This window comes from Setaria italica, chromosome VIII (assembly GCF_000263155.2).
Source record: "Setaria italica strain Yugu1 chromosome VIII, Setaria_italica_v2.0, whole genome shotgun sequence".
Taxonomy (NCBI): domain Eukaryota; kingdom Viridiplantae; phylum Streptophyta; class Magnoliopsida; order Poales; family Poaceae; genus Setaria; species Setaria italica.
In genome coordinates, this window is record NC_028457.1 from 13,749,148 (window position 1) to 13,772,115 (window position 22,968).

Here is a 22,968-nt window from a genome sequence, read left to right on the forward strand (position 1 = left end):
ATCATCCTTGAGGCTTGTGAGCCGACTCCGCTCGATTGATTGGTTTTGCTATTGTTCAGCTCAACCTCTTAAAGAACCGGCCAAACCTTTATTTTAGCTAGTTTTTTTTAACGAGCTGCTCCTGAGTTGTTAAATTGGGCCATTAGGCTCGATAAAGACCACAGCACCAAACTTTTATTTTATTAATATAATGATATTAATATTATTTGGTTAAAATAAACTTATCTTTAACTTGTAAGTGAAATATTGTATTATTAAGCCTATTTTGTATCTCCAAAGGTATATGTCATCCCGATTTATTAACTGGTGTTGGTATGAGTCGATGGCATTAGTCCAATTACTATTAGATCAATCACAGGTGTGCTAGAATAGCATGAGCGCACCCATGGTACACTGGAATAGCAGAATTATTTTCTCCGGCCACCAGGTGCAACGCCGCCGTTCAACGCGACCACCGCCGACTCGACGTGGTCCAGCAGGTACCCGTAGATCTTCTTCCTCACCCGCTCGACGGCCTCCGACTCCGGCCCCGGCCCGACGGCGTCCAGCCAGTCGTTCACCCTCTTGAGCTGCCCCAGCGTCCCCGCCACGTCGCCGTCGAGCAGCCGCTCCACGTGGCCGAGGAACCACGCGCGCATCTCCTCCCCGAGCCGCCTCCTCGCCGCCTCCAGCCACGTGATCTCCTCCTCCGCGCTGGCTTCTCCGGCCGCATTCGGCCGCCTTGTTGACGGCGGTGACCGGGAGGCGGCCGGCGGCGATCCTACTGCCTGGCTGGAATTTCTCATCGGTGAATAGAGGGAGAAGGCGGCGAGGTCCGTGGAGACCGCGGCGCGCAGCCAATCCCCTGCGTGGAGGCTTTGCTTGTCGTCCCCGGGGACGGCGGCGTTGGAGCCTGTGAGCGCCGTGTGGAGCGCGAGGAACTCGTCGACGGTCTCCTGCGGCGAGTGCTTTGCCGCGGCGGACGCCAGCTCTGCAAAGGCACTGTAAAATGAAAATTCAATTGCAGTAAGTTTTTACGTCATACAGAATGGGGCTTAAGGGGTAAGATGAGGATGAGTCCACCTCAGACACCGCAGCAGAATCTCTGCAGCAGAAGCTTCCTTCAAAGCCTCAACAGCAGCTACCTCCGCATCACCCCTGTACTCCATGACTTCCTATGCACACGACGATGATCATCGGATAATGTACAACATGCTGAAACAAGTCAGCAAGCGCAGATATATGATCACATGTCAGGAATCTCAATGAACCGAATGAAGTATGACCTGCCCCAAGCTCTGGACGTCTGATGGAAGTGAATCCCAGGAAGCGCCGATCGTCGTCACCGATGTTCTTGGGGGTGGGGAAACCATGTCCATGTTCTTCAGTGACACACAGTTGGGAGCCTTCGTGTTCCTCCTTGCAATGTCAGGAGGGCTTCTGCTTCCCTCCATCTCTGTTTTCGGAGGTGTGGCTGGGTTTGTCTCCTTCCTAGAGGTGGTCATGATCTTACTGCCTCTCTTTGGCTGTGGTTTCTCTTTCTCCTCGGATGGTGGCAATCTTCTTGGAGCCTTAATGGATTGTTGAACACGGAGTGTTAAGGTTCCAGCAGTTGTTATGATCAGGAAAGCACTCAAAATGTTTGCTAATTTCAGGAAAAAAAAGAGAGATACAAATTTAGAACTAGCCTCGGCCGTTTCAAAATAATGATCGACAAACTTTTGTCCTGGGCATCCAGAACGGTGTAGCTAAGTTAAAGGACACTGCAAAACCTCATCTTTGCTGAAAACATTTTGCCTCGGAGCCAAGGGCTGTGTAGGAGAGAGAAGTTTAATAAATGGATTATTTTGCCCCTGGTTCCTAACAGGGTGATCAAGACAAACCAGCTCCACGCATATCCTCTTTGCTTGTGCTAATTTTGATCTTTAGAGTACTCAGCTATAAATAATATTTATTTAAGGCGGTGTCAAATGAGCAAATTGACACTGAGGCAGAGTTCCCTCCAGTAAAGACGAGTTTTTCTCGTGTCCTCCAGCAGCTGTGCACTGTTTTAGATGTCTAGGAGAAACTTTTTTCCCAAAATATTTGATAAATTTTAGTTTTACTGTTTCAAACTTTGATTAACAACGTTCGTGTAAAATTTTGTTATCAAAAGTGTTTGACAAACGGTCAAACATCGAACAGTAATGTTAAAATTGTTCAGTATTGTGAAACAGAGGATAGTAGCTCACGTTGCCAGTGCACCTGACGAGTATAACACAAAGCTCCTGAATCACATTTTCTTCCACAAGGTGTGAGGATGCAGTGCTACGTAATTTTGTTAGTGTTTACGAAGGGTAAGAACCTTCTAGTTTCATATGACTTTTTGACAGCGATATTAGGAGAGTAAAAAGTATCACTAGTGGCTGAATCCACAATCAGCAACAAAAGGTAAGGATTTGACAGAGAACCATGAAATCTAATTAGGTGCACCTAATGCCTTTTACGTTTCACTCAAAGGTAATGACCCAAACAAATAAAGGGGAATCACTCGACTACAAGAATAATTGAAAATTACTATTTCAACCTCTTTATTGCGCTGGTTGGAGAAATCGGTTCAAATGTCCTTCTCGATGAAAGCTACATGCGTCAGCTATCACCCAATGTGGTAATGCATGCTAATGAAGCCAAAAAACAAAGCGGTTGACGTGATATTGGAAATCTTAGCGTAACAGCAGCGGTGCAAAGGCATGGATATTTTTCTTACAGAAATGATTAGTTCAATCTAAGAATCACTGAATATTAGAGACTGAAATCTTGTGATGTACACTATCAGAGAAAAATGCAAACTAAAGGATAAGAACTTGTCATGTAAGCTTTTTCTTGTGCAAACGGTACTGTTAGAGCCTAAATACAAATATCCCGTCATGCAAACGTACTGGTGTATGCATGATCTCAGCACTACTCATTTAAATGAACTACCATTCAGCAAAATGTGCAATCGATATAGGTTTGCAATAAACTCAAGTGCAGTGGACTGCATGTTCTATTCATGCCACGCTGTAACTGAAGTAAATTCTGGAGAGCAATCGTTAGTGAAACATTCCTCGTGTATATAAGCAGTCCTGCTCATATTGCAAACGAAAACCACTGGATATGTCTGATTTTAAGAATTACTCATCAACCAAACTAGACAAAGCTTCTCTATGGATGTTCAGAATTTCAGAAACACGCGCCAATACACACTGATGTTTGAAACTTTAAATGACTCACCGAGCTGCTCCTTGAGTGTGTCTTCGCCGCGACAGGATTACTGCTCCCCTTCTCCTTCGCATCCACGCCACCTGTCCACCCCCAGTTCCTCCTCATCGCCTTGGGCCCCGGCTCTCGCAACCTCCCCGCTGATGTCCTGCACCTCGGCCCTGCGGCAGAGCCCGGGCGTGCTCCACTTGCAGTCGCAGGCCTTGCCATTGCCTGCTGGGAGTGGGACACAGAACCCGAGTTTGCCTTTGCCGACATCGCCGCCGATGACGGCGGAGGAGGGGCAAACCTCACCGCGGTTGCCCTCCTGCTCGCTTGGACTGCCGCGCCGCCTTTTCTCGTCTCCTCGCCGACGCTCCTCAGAGAGGACGTCGACATGTTCAACGAGGATGATGACTTTTTCAAGTCCAGTAGCTCGAATCGCCTCTGTGATGATAAGTTTGGTATTGGTTTCTTGGACCTATCCATGTCGATTCACAGTTGCAGGTTGTTGGTGAAAACTATGTGCTTGATGTTGTAAGGTTTTAGGAAGGTTAAGTAGGCTGTGATCCTTAGGAGTGATTGGGGATATGGATGGTGCTGGGCGTTCAGGGGTAGTGATCTGCCGTCAGAATTGAGACGTTACTGCTTTTAGCCAACCAGTGGTTACGTAGTAATAGCATTGTTTGTATCTTAGCACATCTGGCAGGTGCGTTAATCATTAATCAAATGCGACCGGTGGCTCGAGAAGCTTGCAGGATTAGTATAAGCACCTTATAATTAAGGTGATCTGGTGACTCTGTACTTAATATTCAGGTATAATAAGCTAATTAAAGTAACAAAGGTGGAAACAGTAATGCCACAAATATTCCCTCAGTGTCTACCAACATTACCAGCAAGTTTTCGACGGTCATCTGGTGTTGTATCTTCGTCTGAACACGTGTAAGTATTTCTGTGGTAGTGACAGGCACAGAGGTGAAGAACTTGCTTGCGAGATGTTACCAATTATGAATAGTGTACACAAATATTCCTTGTTTTTCAGACAGCAAAAACGTGTTTATTCTAGATAGATTGTAATCGTAACAAGTTATCCACTACAGCACACAACCAGGCGTAGAAACAATATTTCAGTACAGAACAAGGATCGGATGTAATTTTATTCTTAGCTCCTGATTCCTGACTTCCTGAGTACAAGCCCATAGACCTCTAAAATTCTCAACTCTCATTCCACATCTCACTAAAATTCTCATCGCCACCAAACAAACAAGAGATTAGTATACTCTGATCTCAAAACTTCAGTTAATAAGGTCACAAGTATTCCCACAGTGCGTACGAATGTTGCTGGCAAGATTTCGACAATGTCTACTGGTATTATTGCTTTGTCTTGACAAAGCATATGAGACCAGAGTATCGAATTGTTTCTGTGGTACTAGAGATAATGAAGTGAAGAAGCTCTTGCTTGAGAGGTGGTGCCAATGATGAATACTGTATTCAAATACTGTGAACATTTTAGAGAGCAATCAGTGTGCAGATACTCCAAATATGTTTATTCCAGATAGTAATCTTAACCAGTAATCCGGTACAGGCATACAGCATACAACCAAGCATGGGAACAAACGAAGAACTTTTATAGGAACTTAAGACTATAACAATACTTCAGTGCAGAACAAGGATCACAGGCAAGTAGAAACCCAATAGTACATACACATTGTTGTAGCTTGCTTTAAATTTCAGTCTCCTCGAGAGGTCTCCGGCCCAGGACAAAGAAGGTCGCCGTAAAGATCTGTTCCCTGAGATCATGGCATCATGGACCGTTAGTTCCATCAAATATGTATTTTGTTGCTCACCTGTATGATTTGTTCTACGTGATTAGGAGATTATAATTTCGGCTGCATGTTAGGAACGAACGGCGTATGGAATATGAAGTAAAGAATCAAACCGCAAGAAGACACACGATTACGTGGAAAACCCCTCCAATGTGAAGGGGAAAAACCACGGGCACCAGCCGACAATAATCTCACTATATCAAGAGTTTGGGGTTACACGCCTAAGGCGGCTTACAAGAGAATCTGATGATCTCTCTCTCTTCTATTTCTTCTGTCGCATAAAACCCTAGCAAGGGTGTCGGTATATATAGTACCGAAACCCCAGACAGGGGGTATTGAGCGGTACGGACTCTTGGTCCCGTGTGAAGATGAAACTCCTCCTTGTCCGACCTTGAGTCCTTCGTCCTGGAGTCGGATGCGCCTGGGACTCCGTCTCGCCCGACCTCAAGCCTGGGGTCGGATGCGCCTGACCCTTTGAGGGTCGATCTCCGACTCGCCCGACTCGCCTGACCCCAAAGTCCAGGGGTCGGGGAACGCTCCGCCTCGCCCGACCCCGAGTCCCGGGGTCGGGAGATTCTCCGCCTCGCCCGACCCTGAGTGTAAAGGGTCGGGAAGGTCGGGCTTTATCCTGGAGTGAATTTGGAACAACTCCAACAAACTCCACCTTGAGACAAATTCATCTTGTATCATCAACCCTTCATCCTGAACAGAACAAAGACAACCCACTGGTGCCCTCCAATGTTCTTTGCCGGGATTAGACATATATCTGCTAACAAGACTCATAGCATATGACAAATCTGGGCGAGAGCAAACCATGGCATACATCAAGGACCCAACAGCACTAGAATAAGGAACCTTTGACATGTCTTTGACCTCTGCATCTGTACTAGGACACTGAGCAGTTGACAACTTGAAGTGAGGTGTAATAGGAGTACTTACAGCCTTGGCATCTTGCATGTTGAAACGCTGAAGAACTTTCTTGATATAATTCTGTTGACTAAGGAAGAGCAAACCAGAATTTCGGTCTCTCCTAATTTCCATACCAAGAATTTTCTTAGCACTACCAAGATCTTTCATATCAAAACCACTACTCAATAGCTTCTTTAACTTATTGATTTCAGTCTTGCTCTTGGCCGCAATCAGCATATCATCAACGTATATCAGCAAGTATATAGGTGATCCATTAACATGCTTGATATAAACACAGCTATCATACTTAGATCTTTTAAAACTGTGTGATAACATAAATGAATCAAACCTCTTGTTCCACTGTCGAGGGGACTGTTTCAAACCATACAAGGATCTCTTCAACTTGCACACATATTTCTCCTTGCCAGGCACTATGAAACCTTCTGGTTGGTCCATGTATATGTCCTCCTCGAGCTCTCCATGCAAAAACGCAGTCTTCACATCTAACTGCTCAAGCTCAAGATCATGTGAAGCAACAACACTAAGGAAAGTGCGGATTGAACTGTGTTTTACCACTGGAGAGAAAACATCATTGTAGTCAACACCCGGAATTTGGCTGTAGCCTTTAGCAACTAACCTTGCCTTATACTTTGGAGGCTCACTTGGAGATAAATCCTCCTTTCTTTTGAAGATCCATTTGCAGCGGATGGCCTTCTTATTCTTAGGCAAAGGTACAAGTTCCCATGTACTGTTCTTCTCAAGAGATTGCATCTCCTCATGCATAGCCGAAATCCAGTTTTCAGTATCATCACAATGAATAGCCTCTTTATAGGTTGCTGGCTCATGAACATTCTCCACCTGTTCAGCACAACTCAAAGCATGGTAAGACAAATTACATTCTTCAATGAGACGGGTAGGAGGAGCAACTGTCCTTTTGGACTTGCGGTGAGCAATGGGTAGATCCTCCTCTGGAGTTTGCTGGACATCATCATGAGCATCAGCCGACCCCGAGACTGAGGGGTCTGACGCATCAGCAACAGCCGACCCCGGAGCCAAGGGGTCTGGCGCAGCAACTTCCGACCCCGGAGCCAAGGGGTCTGGCGCTTGAGCATTGGCCGACCCTGGAGTCAAAGGGTCTGGCGCATCCGACCCTGAGTCCAAGGGGTCGGGGTTATCAGCATCATCGCGAGCTTGCTCCACCTGCATGCGCATACGCTGCAGGTCTTTGTCTGGAACTTGATCTGAGGGCAAGCTATCGGTAAACATCACAGATTCATTGAAAATAACACTTCGGCTCAGAAAGGTCTTTCCTGTTTCCGGGTTCCACAATTTATAGCCTTTGACACCCGAACCATAACCAAGGAAAAGACATTTAACAGCTCTAGGCTCCAATTTTCCATTATCAACATGAGCATATGCAGTGCATCCAAAAACATTCAACTGTGAGTAATCAGCAGGCGTACCAGACCATACCTCAATGGGAGTTCTTTTATTTAGTGGAATAGAAGGTGACCTGTTGATCAAGTAACAGGCAGTATTAGCAGCTTTAGCCCAAAAACGCTTGCTCATCCTGGCATTAGACAGCATGCAACGGGCCTTGGATATGATGGATCTGTTCATGCGTTCGGCCACACCATTCTGTTGTGGAGTATGGGGTATGGTGTGATGCCTTACAATACCTTCTGATCTGCAATAATCATTAAATTTACGCGAACAAAATTCTCCACCATTATCAGTGCGAAGCAATTTCACCTTCCTTTCAGTTTGCCTTTCAACCATGACTTTCCAGTCCTTAAAAGCAGCAAAGGTATCATCTTTCTGTTTCAGAAAATAAGGCCACACCCTTCTAGAGTAATCATCAATAATGGTGAGCATGTAACGGGCACCACCAAGCGAGGGCTTACGGGAAGGACCCCATAAATCCGCATGAATATAATCAAGAGTACCTTTAGTGGTGTGAACAGAAGTGTTGAAACGTACCCTTTTATGCTTCCCGAAAATACAGTGCTCACAAAACTTCATTTTACTCGAAGTGCAGCCATCCAGTAGGTTTCTCCTCATCAATTCTGCCATACCATGGTGACTCATATGTCCCAGACGCATATGCCAAAGGTTAGTTTTACTAGGTTCCTCATTAGTAACAGCAGCAACAGCGGAATCAGAACCAGTTAAAGTACACCCTCTAAGGACATATAACTTTGCAGAATTGAGATCACCCTTTAAGCAGACGAGATTACCTCTTGATACCTTCAGAACAGCATCCGAACTAGAATATTTGTAACCTTTTGCATCAAGCGTGCTCAATGAAATAAGATTTCTGGACATCCCTGGTATGTACCTGACGTTTTTCAGAGTGCGTGTCATGCCATCATGAGTCTTGATCTGAACCGATCCAATCCCCACAATATCACACGGGCTATTATCTCCCATCCGCACAACATCTCCTTTCGGCATAGACTTATAAGAGCTAAACCAATTTCTGTTAATGCAAATATGAAATGAACATGCAGAATCAAGGATCCACTCATCATGACCAGCAACACAACCGGCAAATACCACCAGACTATCTCCAGATTCTTCATCAGACACGGCAGCAGCAACAGAGACCTTACCAGCCGACTTGTTTTTCTTCTTCTCCTTATTCTGTACTTTTCTGCAATCCTCAACATTGTGATTTGTTAGCTTGCAATAAACACAGAATTTTTTGTTACCATGCGGCTTGGACTTTGAACGGCCTCGTCTTTCATAGTTTTTTCTTCCATCATCATTGGAGGATCTGTTATTAGTTCTGCCTCTCACAAGCAAAGCATCGCCTCTGGAGGACGACGTTCTGTCATTCTGCACCATACCTTTCATCTTCTCCCTTGATTGGAGAGCCTCATAAACTTCCTTTAAGGTTAGTTCATCACGGCTCAAGAGTATGGTGTCACGAAAATTTGTATACGAAGTTGGCAAAGAACATAACAGTAAAAGACCTAAGTCCTCATCATCATACTTCACCTCCATTGATACTAGATCGGCGACGATCTTCTTGAATTCAGCGATGTGGTTCATCACTGAATCTTCTTCCTTCATCTTCAGGGTGAATAGCTTCATCTTCATCTGCATCTTACTGGTTAGATCCTTGGACATACAGATCGATTCCAGTTTCAGTCATAATTCTGCAGCAGTTTTTTCTTTCAGACACTCCTGCAAAATATCATTATGAAGATGCAACTGTATTAAGGCGAGAGCCTTCTGATCCTTGCGGATCTCTTCTGGAGTCCACTCGGCCTTCGTCTTCTTCCCGAAGCTATCCAGCGCCTCATCATAATCGTGAGTTTGCGCCAGAATTCCCCTCATCTTGACTTGCCATAGCGAGAACCGCGTGTCGTAGTTCAGTAGCGGTAGATCAAACTTCATCGACGTCGACATGAAATCCAAACAATAACCAAAGCTCTGGTACCAATTGTTAGGAACGAACGGCGTATGGAATATGAAGTAAAGAATCAAACCGCAAGAAGACACACGATTACGTGGAAAACCCCTCCAATGTGAAGGGGAAAAACCACGGGCACCAGCCGACAATAATCTCACTATATCAAGAGTTTGGGGTTACACGCCTAAGGCGGCTTACAAGAGAATCTGATGATCTCTCTCTCTTCTATTTCTTCTGTCGCATAAAACCCTAGCAAGGGTGTCGGTATATATAGTACCGAAACCCCAGACAGGGGGTATTGAGCGGTACGGACTCTTGGTCCCGTGTGAAGATGAAACTCCTCCTTGTCCGACCTTGAGTCCTTCGTCCTGGAGTCGGATGCGCCTGGGACTCCGTCTCGCCCGACCTCAAGCCTGGGGTCGGATGCGCCTGACCCTTTGAGGGTCGATCTCCGACTCGCCCGACTCGCCTGACCCCAAAGTCCAGGGGTCGGGGAACGCTCCGCCTCGCCCGACCCTGAGTCCCGGGGTCGGGAGATTCTCCGCCTCGCCCGACCCTGAGTGTAAAGGGTCGGGAAGGTCGGGCTTTATCCTGGAGTGAATTTGGAACAACTCCAACACTGCAGGCACTCACTTGTGAGTGTTGAGGCCGGAATAGTTTTCCGTAATCTAAAAAAAAAGGAGATTATGCTTCCAAGCAAAGAAAATATGTACCGGCTGCCAGTCACCAGGCCACGGGCGGCTGTCTGAATGATGCTGAACAGTATATTCAAGCCTTTGGGGGCAATACGGAGGAACTCCAGCGTGCCATCCTGCAAAAACATGGTAAAACAGTAGAGTTAGACATCAGAAGACCAAAACCTGCAGATTATACAATTACATAGAAACATGTGGAGTCTTCTAAGATTACAATTGCATAAGTGAGGAACTGTCCGACACATGAGTGCTGAAGCTGGTCCATGAGAAAACACCAGGATCTATTTCCTGGTACCATGGGCACTCGGAATCCTCAGCAAGATCCTTCGCGATCACAACCTAGAAGAACCGAGTCATTCTGGCACCTCCAAGGTACTTCAACCTATATCTGACTCGGTGAAACCAAGGCCTGATGGTTTTAGTACAGCACCTCGAACCCTGCATGTTTCATAGCTTGGATGCACTGGCGTGTGCTTCTGATGTCTGGGAGGCCACTGCCGAGCTCAATTTCAGCCTGGATATCCCTATGTTTAGCGTTGTTTGGGTCAAATCTATCCATCAAGCACAGTTCATCTAGTGCAAAATACTGGCCAGGTTTAAGCACTCGGTATATCTCCTTGTAGGCACCTAGCTGTAATTACCGGACGGGGGAAAAATTCAGCAACACTGGAACACATCTTTTTTCGGAAACATAAATGAAATCTGGAATTTATGATGTGAGTTATACTGCATCAGGTGCATGAATTGTGGCCTCCGTCGCATAGGCAGCATCAAAGGTGTTATCACGGAAAGGCATGTTCATGAAGTCTCCCTATAAATGTCAATTGAAGTTAAGGCCCATTTGAATAAACAAATGTAACAACCCAAAGAAAACCATTGCTGTTGGAGGTATGTCCTAGAGGCAATTATAGAGATGATGATATCTGATTGTATCCATGATTTGTATATTGTGTTCATTGAATATCCATTAAAGGCTACTTGAATTGATCTGCAGTTATGTGAATTGTATGTGGAACTCTTTACTTGTATGGTTATTCTAAAAGTTATCCCTAGTCGAAGTTCATGTGTGGACACACATAAATATTAGACTAGTACATGTATTAGTTGATGACTATGTTTCACAAGTCATGGATATGGAGATGTCAAACTAATAATGTAGGCATATGTAGAGACATGTGCTAGGACTGACCCAACGCGAGAAGTAGTTCACTCTTTACACCACATGTACGCTTTATCCTTAGACCTGAGATTGTCGCATGTACTCAAGATGTGGATTGACTTACTTAGGGGCTATCAAACACTACACCATAACAGGGTAGTTAAAAGGGTAGCTTTCGGGTTTGCCAGGAAGCATGCTGCGAGGCATGGTCAATCAAGATGGGATTTGCCCCTCTCTGATTGAGAGTGATATCTCTGGGCCTCTCGAGTGATCGGATCCGAAAATGCATGGCCATGCTACGTACGGTTAAGAGTTAACCTACAAAGGGATTCCGAATCATAGGATCGAGAAAGAGCGGTCGGCTTGAAGCTAGATCAAATATCGTGAGGCAAAGGGAATAGCATGTACATGATGTTGTGACGGTTCGTCTGATATGATCTTCGTGTGCGTATAGGAGTTGGCACGTCTTGCTAGAGGCCACTACCAACTATTGGGCCGAGTAGGAGTACTCGGGCCATGTCTATACGTATCCGAACCCATAGGGTCACACACTGCTGGAAGCCTAATTCGGATATGATCCGAGTTGGATTAGGTTTAGAAGTAGTAATGGGTCTCGGACCCAGAGGCCCGTCAGGAACCTCTATAAATAGAGGGGTGAGGTGCCCTAGGGTTTCATCCCTTTTGGCCGAAACACATCTGCCGCGCCTCCCACGCTCTCGCCCTGTTGCAACTGTGGACCTAGCAGTCCGGCTTGCGATGCTTCCTTCCTGCACGTGTGGATACCTTGGAGGTGTTGCACCTGCAGCACTTGGATGAGCCGCCGACGAGCCACGACGAGCCGATGACGAGCCGCGGCACGAGGATGATCTTGCTGCACGTGGACGAACTGCTGAGGAGCTGCTGGACGTCGACGTGATCGACTACGTGTTTGACTACGCTGATCGACTTCACTGCCCCGACGCGATTCTACATCTTCCGCACCAGTGCGTCGAGTGGTAATCCCGTGATCCATATACGACAATTTTTCTGGTTTACGTGGCAATACTGATTTATGACGCAGGTTAACCTTTATGAAGTTGCACTGCTCAGTCAAACCTGCCAACGAAATGATCTCCTGAAATGCAATAAACCATTTTTTAACTCATACACCAGATGCTCAAAAGTTATTTTGTTGTATTCCAGGATGATGTCATAATAATTAAACGAACCTTGCCCCTTCAAATCTGGTAAGCATTGTTGTTCAGTCCAGTTATCTGTGTTGAGCTAAAATGATAAATAGCATTGAAACATCTATATATACATTTACATGTTCCAAGGGATTTCATCACAGGTTTAACCGTTGAGAAATGGAATCTCATTTTTGGTTCGTTGAGAAATGGAATCTCATTTTTGGTTCATTACCTGAATCTGGCGATTTCTATTAAAGGTCCCCCAATTCCACATCCAACATCCAAGACCTGTTGGAAATATGTGCCTAAAATATAGTTCAGATTTTATTTGGAGGAAAAAACACATAAATATAAAATGATGCAAGCATATAACACATGTAAACAGGCAACATAGTGGCTAGAACAAAATTGCGTAGGGAAATTACTCAATGATTCTGCGCAGAACGTAGTCGAACATATTGAAGTAGATGTTGTAGAATCACCAAGCGATCACGTATAGACGCTGCCCAAAAACCTGATTACCGTCCCGTGCAGGAGTCTCGCGGCAGTGGTTTCGGAGATCCCGCTTTCCTTCAAGTCCGGTGCATGCCAAACTCAAAGGTCAACGAGGCGCAGCAGCAAAAAGTTTAGCATAGCAAAAATGGAGTGCGCGAGTGGGGAGGCGCAACCAGGACGTCTCCTGGAGTTATAGGCCCTCATAGTGCATCAGTTCCCCTCATCAAGCAGTAGAAACTGCCCATTTGAATGACAAAAACTGCTGTAATCAAATAGCAGAAACTGATGAATATTGCTGTTTAAAATGGCAATTTCAATCACATTGAAGTGCCATTAGGCTCAGCATAAAAACAATAGAAACTGCATAAATAATTGCCTGCTATACACGTACACGTCACGCTCACGCACAGCTCATGCGCATTTTCACGTGAAAAATCACATGACTTGTGACTCCCATATTTAAGCAAGGCAACCTCTCCTTGAAATAGCAATATGGGACTAAAGGTTGTGTATGCTTTGGAATTTTTCAGATTGGACCACACATTGGCCTAAATCCAACAATCCCCCACCAATTCCAAAGCTATTGTACTGAACACTCTTCATATATACCAGATTTTCAGTATAAGTCCCGTACGGGTTGAACTTACACCTAGATCAATAAGGTCCATCTTCCAGCAGCTTGTGAATGGACTAAGCCTTGAATTCATAGCCTTTTGCTGTCATATTTCTTTTGAAGATCCAACTGGTACTAGGCTGCCAAAATGCCAAGTCCAAACAGAGTTTTTAAAGGTCTTACTCCCCGATTTTCTTATGAGCTTTCCAGAGAGTACCCTACTCTCATGAACTGCAACCTAACAGTTTAGCTCCTATAGGTGTATTCATTTTAGGTATCCTGTAGGACAATACCTTTTCCCTCGGTTGACACTAAAATACATTAAGGCATAATAGCTAGCCTTCAATATAGAAGAGAGTACATTTTATGGAACATGGGTAATTTTTAAATAGTTTGTACTCCCTGTTGTAACTCCTTTTTCTCATTTTCCAAATCAGGGATCTCCTATCAAAGGAAATGAGTTTCCATTACTTTGCAAATAAATGGGTCTCATCCCCATGTCCATGTTTGCAACAGAAATCAGTGTTTGTGCAAGCCCTTTTGTAAAGGGATTTGCTAGATTTTTCTCACTACAAATATAATTCACAGCAATTACTCCGGAGTTTTTCAACTTTCTAACAGATTTAAGCCTCCACTTCACATGTCTCGAGGACTTCATATTATCCTTAGTACTCATAACTTTGATCAATACCGTTTGGTTGTCACAGTACATAAGGATTGCCGAAACTGGTTTCTCTACTAGTGCTAAGTCCATGAGTAGCTCTCTTAGCCACTCAGCCTCAACAGTAGCTGTGTCAAGTGCTACAAGCTTAGCTTCCATGGTTGACCGCATCAAAATGGTATGTTTACATGACCATCATGAAACTACAGCACCTACTAGTGTAAACACATAGCCACTCGTGGCTTTAATTTCATCTACATCAGAAATCCAGTTGGAATCACTATATCCTTCCAATACAGATGGATAACCAATATAGTGAATTCCATATTCGATTGTACCTCTCAGGTAACGTAGCACTCTCTCTAGTGCCTCCCAATGATCCTTCCCTGGATTGGAAGTAAAACGACTTAATTTGCTCACAACAAAAGATATGTCGGGACGTGTTGCACCATTGAGATACAAGAGGGACCCAATTATTTGTGAATATCTCAATTGGTCCAACCTTGACATTTATTTTTCCTTAGCTTTACACTAGCATTGTAGGGCGTACGGGATACTTTGGTATTCTCAAAGCCAAAGCGGCACAGTAATTTTTCCATATAATAAGATTGATTTAGAATAATCTCATTCTTATTTTGGTCAACTTAATATTCAGGATAATACTTGCTTCTCCCAGAACCTTCATGTCAAAGCATGAAGATAAGAATAATTTGACCTCGTCAATCACAGCAGTGTTAGTACCAAATATTAGTATATCATCCACATACAAGCACAAGATCATTGTTTGACCCCCACCATGGCGATAATATACACACTTATCTGCTTCGTTTACAACAAAACCAGCAAACGTTAAGGTTTGATCAAATTTTTAATGCCATTGTTTGGGTGCTTGTTTTAGGCCATACAATGATTTTAACAATCTGCATACTTTACCCTCCTGTCCCTTAGCCACAAAACCATCAGGTTGCTCCATATAGATTTCTTCCTCCAACTGTCCATTAAGAAAAGTTGTCTTTACATCCATATGATGAATGTGTAGACCATAGGAAGCAGCTAATGCAATGAGCACCCTAATGGTTGTTAACCTGGCCACAGGTGAATAGGTGTCAAAATAATCTTCACCATCTTTCTAGATAAAGCCTTTGGTCACAAGCCTCGCTTTATATTTTTCAATCGTGCCATCTGGTCTCATCTTTTTCTTGAAAATCCACTTACATCCAATAAGTTTGCACCCAAAAGGACGTTTAGTGATTTCCCAAGTCTCATTTGCCATGATGGAGTTCATCTCGCTACGGAATGCCTCTTTCCAATACTCAGCATCTGAAGACGCATAAGCATCAGCTAGAGTCATAGGCACATCATCCACAAGGTATACAATAAAGTCATCTCCAAAATATTTCTCAACCCTTTGTCTCTTACTCCTGCACAGAGTGATGACTAAATTGTTATCCTCCTCATTATCCTCTCGTAGAGGTATGTTCTCAACCTATTTAGAGTTAGGAATGACTGCATCCATATTTTCTAAAGTACTGCTACTCGGTCTCATAGGAAAGATATCTTCAAAGAAAGTAACATCCTTAGACTCCATTATTGTATCTACTATAATCTCTAGAGCATCGGATTTAATTACCAAGAATCTATAGGCAGGACTATTCTGAGCGTATACTATAAAAATGCAATCGACTATTTTTGGCCCAAGTTTTCTTTTCTTCAACTTTGGAATGTTAACTTTTTCCAAGCATCCCCACATTCACAGAAAGTTGACATTGGGTTTTCTACCCCTCCATGCCTCGTATGGAGTTATGTCACTTAGCTTGGTGATAACTCTATTGAGCACAAAATTTACAGTCAAGATTGCTTCCCCCTACCACATCTTAGGCATACCGGCACTCTCTAATAAGGCATTTACCAAATTTGTAAATGATCGGTTTTTCCTCTCAGCTACACCATTTGATGGTGGTGAATAGGGTGGTGTAAATTCATGGATAATCCCATGCTCAGAACAGAAATTAGAAAAATCATTAGAGATACTCTCCTCCCCGATCATCTCTAAGTCTCTTAATCTTCTTTTCTAACGGGTTCTCAACCTCTGTCTTATCTATTCTAAAATAGTTCAGCGCTTCATCCTTAGACTTCAGCAAGTAAACATAACAGTAACATGTTGCTTCATCGATAAAAGTAAGAAAATATTTTTTCCTCCTTTAGTCAAAACACCATTCATCTCACATAAATCAGAATGGTTCAAATCTAGTGGTGCCAGATTCTTCCCAAACTCTAATGCCTTAAAAGGTTTTCGAGGTTGTTTTGCTTGCACACAAGTTTGGCACTTAGAATTTTTGACTATATCACATTTAGGAATTAACTCAGATCTGGACATTCTAGCAATTGTATCAAAACCAACATGACAGAACCTCGAATGCCATACATCAGCAGAATTTTTATTCAAAGCAATAGTAATATTCAAACTATAATAAGAATCCATAGTACTTAGGTGGAACAAGCCTCCGCTATCATAGCCTTTCCTATAAAAGCCGCAAATTTAGACACTACAACTTTATTCGACTCGAATACTAGCTTGTAACCACTCCTACACAGGAGAGACCCACTCAACAGGTTCTTGTTTATCGCAGGCGCGTGCTAGACATTCTTCAATTGGATGCTTTTCCCTGAAGTAAGCTTCAGATCTACCGTACCAACACCAAGAATAGAAGCACGCGTTCCATTTCCCATTAGGACGCTGGAAGCCCCTGCTACCTGATATGAAGAAAACAAGGAAGCATCAGAACACATGTGAACATTTGCACCAGTATCAACCCACCAGTCGATAGACTGAAATGCAGAATAAACAACAGGAGATTTACCGTACCCTCCTGGAGTCGAGGTGTCGCCAATGGTCACATTAGTGAACTTTTTGCTCAGTTCAGTGGTCCTGTCCTTGCGGTCATGACAATTCTTGGCAAACTGACTAGGATTACTGCACACGAAACAGGTGAGGTCCTTCAGATCCTTCTTCTCTATTTTCTTCTTTTTGAAGCTAGTAATCTTATTTGCCTTGGGACCCTTCTTCTTGTTAAATTGTTTCTTCTTTTGAACAAAATTGGCACTATACTGCACGTTCTTCACCTGCACATATTTTGCCCTTGCCTTCTCTTCCACGTCAAGAGCTGCAATGAGATCTTCAATAGAAATCTCTTCTCTTTTGTGCTTCAGAGATGTAGCAAAATCACGCCACTCTACAGGAAGTTTAGCAACCATCGCTGATGCAACAGACTTTGGAGGTAAAACACATCCCAAATGTGCAATCTCGCCAACTAGAAGCTGGAGGTCGTGTGCTTGAGTTATAATTGATTTAGCACTACCCATGCTGAAATCAAAGAACTTCTTGCACACATACAGCCAGTGACCGGCTTTGGCTTTTGCATATTTTTGCTCCAAAGTCTCCCACAACACAGTGGCCGATGAGTAATTCATATACACATCATAGAGTTGGTCCGCCAAGATGGTGAGGATGCAACCCAAAGTGGTGTCATTCGCATTCTCAAACTGCATGGTCTGCTCTTTTGTGAAGGAAACACGGGGTATATCACCCACCACAACCCCAATGATATCAGCCAAAACATGGCCCTTGTTTGCCATCTGCAGAAGTTCTCACCTCCAAACCTCTCATGTTTCATGGCATCAGATGCATTTGCCATTGCTAGATCATAGAAATAGGCGCAATCAGGTTTTTGGATTGTTGGAAATATGCGCCTAAAATACAGTCCAGATTTTATTTGGAGGAAAAACACATAGATATAAAATGATGCAAGCATATAACACATGTAAACAGGCAACATAGTGACTAGAATAGAATTGCGCAGGGAAATTACTCAATGATTCCGCGCAGAACGTAGTCGAACATGTTGAAGTAGATGTTGTAGAATCACCAAGTGATCACGTATAGACGCTGCCAAACTCAAAGGTCAACGAGGCGCGGCAGCAAGAAGTATAGCACAGTGAAAATGGAGTGCGCGAGTGGGGAGGTGAGCGTGTGACAGCGTGCCTTTCAACTAGGATGTCTCCTAGAGTTATAGGCCCTCATAGTGCATCAATTCCCCTCATCCAGCAGGAGAAACTGCCCATTTGAATGACAGAAACTGCTGCAATCAAATAGCAGAAACTGACGCACCTTATTAATGTTTAAAATGGTAGTTTTAATCACATTGAAGTGCCATTAGGCTCAGCATAAAAAAAAATAGAAACTGCACAAATAATAGCCTGCTATACACATACACGTCGCGCTTGCCACAAGTCAGAAGTCACACGATTTTTCACGCGAAAATGCGTGCGAGCTGCGCGTGCGTGTAGCAACAGTCTCCTTCTCTCTCATTTGCACCTATTTTACATAGAGAGGAGACTCCCATATTTAAGCAAGGTGGCTTCTCCTTGAATTAGTAATATGGGACTAAAGGTTGTGCATGCTTTTGAATTTTTCAGATTGGGCCACACATGGGCCTTAATCCAACCAGACCTACAATGCAACAAGGATGATAATATGATGAATTCAAGAAAAATTACTTTTTAATAACCAGGTCCTTTAGAATTGGGTGCAACGACATAATATGCCCCAAAATAAAAGTCACATTTGATGGAGCTTACACCAACATAAAAAGGTGGGTAAATCCAGTATTTTACAGCAAATCGCAATAGTGTGGCTAAATAGACACTACTTTTTGTTTGAAAGATCGCATGGTATTTAGGTAAACATTTATCATGGAAAAATTCTATGTTTGCAGTCAAGTTTTGTATGGATCCAAATTTTAATTTGCACAGATAACAAACTCAGTCATAGTACCACCAACTAAGAAATCCCATGGTGAGAATTTGTAAAAGAATGCTGCAATTTATTTTAATGGATCTTAGATCACAAATGTTTTACATATTTAGGTTGTACCATTATAACAAATTTTGGCAGCTCCTAGCTAGGATGATAAAAAGCTTTAACATGCTATATTAATAAACCAATTTTGATTTTTCTACCAACCTTCATCCCATTCTTGAGCCCCAGTTGAAGGGCAATAAAATGCTCGAACCGCTTGATGCTTTCACGACGAGTTTCTCCATGCCATCTACAGGATATAAATGGAGTTAAAGCAATTTAATGTATTGAAGTAGAATAATTGTTTACCTAGAAATATTCAGCATCTTAACTAACACAAAATGATGCTGTTTTTCTTTTTTTCTAGAATTCCAGGGATAAGCCCCATCCATATAGATGTTCTTTAGTTACTTGTAACTGGAGTAAAGCTCAAATTTTACCTTGGGGCGAAATGGAATGATTGACCCCAGCGATATTCAGCGAAGCTGGTCACAAGGTCATAGTACTTGTTTACCTGATTTGTAGTGAGAATTGTGCACATTTAAGTACAAAACTTTACTAAAACATTTGAATACGTACTTAACTTTGGCAGAAATAGAAATAATTGCATCTACCAAGTCACTATAGTTCGACTTCCTGAATTGTTCATCACCGCCATGCAGGTCATGATACTTCGCATATCTGGAGCAAAATGAACATTCATGAAGTACAAGCGGCTAGGAGGATGATTTCAAATTAAAACAAAAACAAGAAAAATTGACTCTTCTGACATGGTGACATCCAGTGTACTTGTGCTGATGCTAACTATAATCTCAAGACACATCTTCACCATATAGATGTAATGTGTAGTCATCTATGGAATAAACTGTTCTAATGTATCACAAATGTCTCTCCTCAAATTAACATTGTTAAAATTAGTACACCTGTCTCATTTTCAGTTGTGTAAGATATTGCATTTATTACTTTTTTAAACCACTAGATCTCCATCCAACTATCCAGATCGGCCAGTTCATTTTAATACCTACTATCTCTAGACCCTCTTCTCTCCTGTTTTTTTTCATCCCAAGCGCCAGCCCTCTGGTGCTACCAAATACACCCCAGAAGCATAGTAGCTCTTGCCACCTTGTTAGAGCCTTCCAAGTGACTGGTGAGGTTCGTGGACCCTTCTCTATTTCTGATTCGCACTTCAGCCCTCCTCTTGCTGGTACGTCATGTTGTTCTTTGATTCTAGCGAGGTTTGTAACACTTCCACAGACACCCTGATAGGCTCTGTCAGTGCCATCGTCGCTGCTGTTGACTTCAGTCAGAGCACACGCTGCAACTGTGCTGCCCCCATCGAGCATCACTGCCCAAATTGGCGTGTTTTCCAGCCACCATGGCGGACAGGGGCGTAGCCACCCTCTGCCGACCACTAGTACTGGTTTTACCATTACATTAAACTGATTGTGGTCAGGTACTCAAACTGTAACCCTAAATCCCAAGCTTTTAGAAAAACATATAATGCTGCCATCAAATTGTTGAAAGTAATTGCACAAACAATAACCTGCTGTACACGTACGCGTTGTGCTCGTAGCAAGTCACGCGATTTTTCACGCGAAAATGCACGCGATTTGCGCGTGCGTGTAGCAACAGTCTCATTTTCTCTCATTTGTACCTATTTTGCATAGAGAGGAGACTCCCATATTTAAGGAAGGCAACCTCTCCTTGAATTAGCAATATGGGACTAAAGGTTGTGCATGCTTTGAAATTTTCAGATTGGGCCACATATGGGTCTAAATCCAACAGTCCCAATGGCAAGATCTTCCAGGCGATGACGAAGTTCCCCCTCGGCATCCAGCCTACTGCCATCATTGGCCCGGCCATTCTGTGAACGGTGATGCTCGTCCCATGCTTCTTCCAATGGATCACCAGCACCACTGCCGGTGGCCACAGTTGGAGTGCCACGATCTGAATCTGCGCCACTGATTCCATCATCATATTTGATGTAATCAGCAAACATGTTCTTGATTCCTCTAGTTACCTTGGAGATGTTTTGTGCAGCCTTGAACGAACCAAATTCTCTGCTGAAGGCGAATTTTATGTATGTGAGCTTATATCTGGGGTCCAGCACAAGTGGTACTGACCATCCTTGGCATGCCACTTCTATCAACATCTCTAGAATGACCTTTGCATTTGTAAGAACATCTGCAACATCCTTTCCTCCTGCAGTAGTCCATGCTAGTTCGGACTGGAGAACATTTCTTACCTTAAACAACTCTATAAGACAAAGATTTGAAGTAGGGCCACTAGAGGCAGAAATTCTTTGAATGCCATGGTACAGTTGACCCCAAACCTTGCAAAATACCTCTGCTAATTCTTTATCTGTGGCTGCAATTGAATTAGAACCATCCTTCTGAAGACTTTTCAAGGAGCAGTAAATAGAATACCAAAATTGGTCGTGTGCCTGTAGGTGTTCAAGACCCATATGTGAGAAAAGCTGATGGCGCTTTTGTCTAGTCAAATCCAAATCCTCCACACCATTGATGTGCCTCGTGCATGCTTTCCTTCTTAACACGTGCGGTTGCTACAAAGGCATCAGATCTTGGATATAATACTAACTTATATATGATTATTAATCTCAAAAAGGAAACATCATTTTTATTTTTAGTGGCAAAATAAAGCAAATTGTCCATTCCAATTATCCAAATCATGACATGGCACACGGAAATAGCCAAAATTTACGAAATAGTAGTTAAAAATGAAATTCAACAAAACACGCAGAGTATAGCCATTCACGATTACATGTTCCATAAACAACAGTTAATACATGTATGCAATTCGGCTTGACATCCATAGACATTCCGACTACATATATACAACCTATTTACAAAGAAGATTCGAATTAATACAATATATCACAACCTTTCGAAGGTCGGCCCGGAGATTACACGGCATCATCGTAGCCAGGACCTCCACCATTCTCAATCAAGCCATCCACACGACGGCGTTTGCTTGGTGGTCCACTGTCATCGCTATCATCGTCTTCACCATCATTGCTATCATCGTCTTCACCGTAATCACTGTCATCGTCTTCGCCATCGTCGTTGTCGCTGTCATTGTCGACACCTTCGCTGATGTCTTCATCACTTTTGACGCCGTAGAATTCATTGGCCGAGGACCCACACTCACCATCAGATGACACTACGATAGAGTCCTTCTCCTCCTCGTCATCTGAGACAACCTGCAGAAGCTTGGGAGGCCACAGCCTTGAAGGATCAATCAGGGAATCAAGCAGGGTTGACATTGTTGTCGTACGTGTCAGGCTCTACACCTCCTACACTGCAAAGAACGGTGCAATTCAGGAATGGAACTATCGAGGAGGAAATGTCGTGGTTATGCATTGGCGTAGTAGTGCGATGGCATATTTATTAATCATGAAATGGTGAGACTGATCTAGAGAAGTTGCGTCATTTCATTCCAATGATTCGCCAATACTCAGTGGTACTTTCGTGGCTTCTGGCAACTACACAATACAGTTCTTTCTGAACATATGCCACTGCCAAAAAGGCATCAAATCTTGGATATAATATTGACTTATATATGGTTACTAATCTCAAAAAGGAAACATCATTTTTAGGGGCAAAATGCAAATTGTCCATTCCAATTATCCAAATCATGACACGACACACAGAATTAGCCAAAATCGACGAAATAGTTAAAAACGAAATTCAACAAAACGCGCATAGTATAGCCAAACTAATGGAAATTCAAGAATTAATATATTATCCAACAATCCCTAATCAACTATATCTTCCGTGCCTTCAGTGTCGCTGCTGTCCTCATGGCTCTCTTCATCGGAGCTACCTGGTTTGTCCACATTGTCCTTGCTATTGGAACCTTCGTTCTCACTGTGAGGCTACTCATGCACTGCTCCAGCCATCTCTTGAACACCATCTTGATCTATACATCTTCTCTTCTTACGTGGCTT

The 22,968-nt window shown here is 43.3% G+C and overlaps 1 protein-coding gene and 1 pseudogene across 1 annotated transcript; both read right to left on the reverse strand.

Annotated features, from left to right (window-relative positions):
* Nucleotides 1-268: 268 nt before the first annotated feature.
* LOC101775908 (Holliday junction resolvase MOC1, chloroplastic) lies at nt 269-3,799 on the reverse strand. The gene is made up of 4 exons (XM_004979082.3): nt 3,232-3,799; nt 1,266-1,550; nt 1,063-1,154; nt 269-981 (listed from the first exon to the last, which is right to left on the reverse strand). The coding sequence occupies exons 1-4, from the start codon at nt 3,685-3,687 to the stop codon at nt 408-410; spliced, it is 1,407 nt and encodes a 468-aa protein (XP_004979139.2). The 5' UTR covers nt 3,688-3,799; the 3' UTR covers nt 269-407.
* A 1,122-nt stretch (nt 3,800-4,921) lies between these two features.
* On the reverse strand, nt 4,922-22,284 carry LOC101768897 (annotated as a pseudogene).
* Nucleotides 22,285-22,968: the final 684 nt, after the last annotated feature.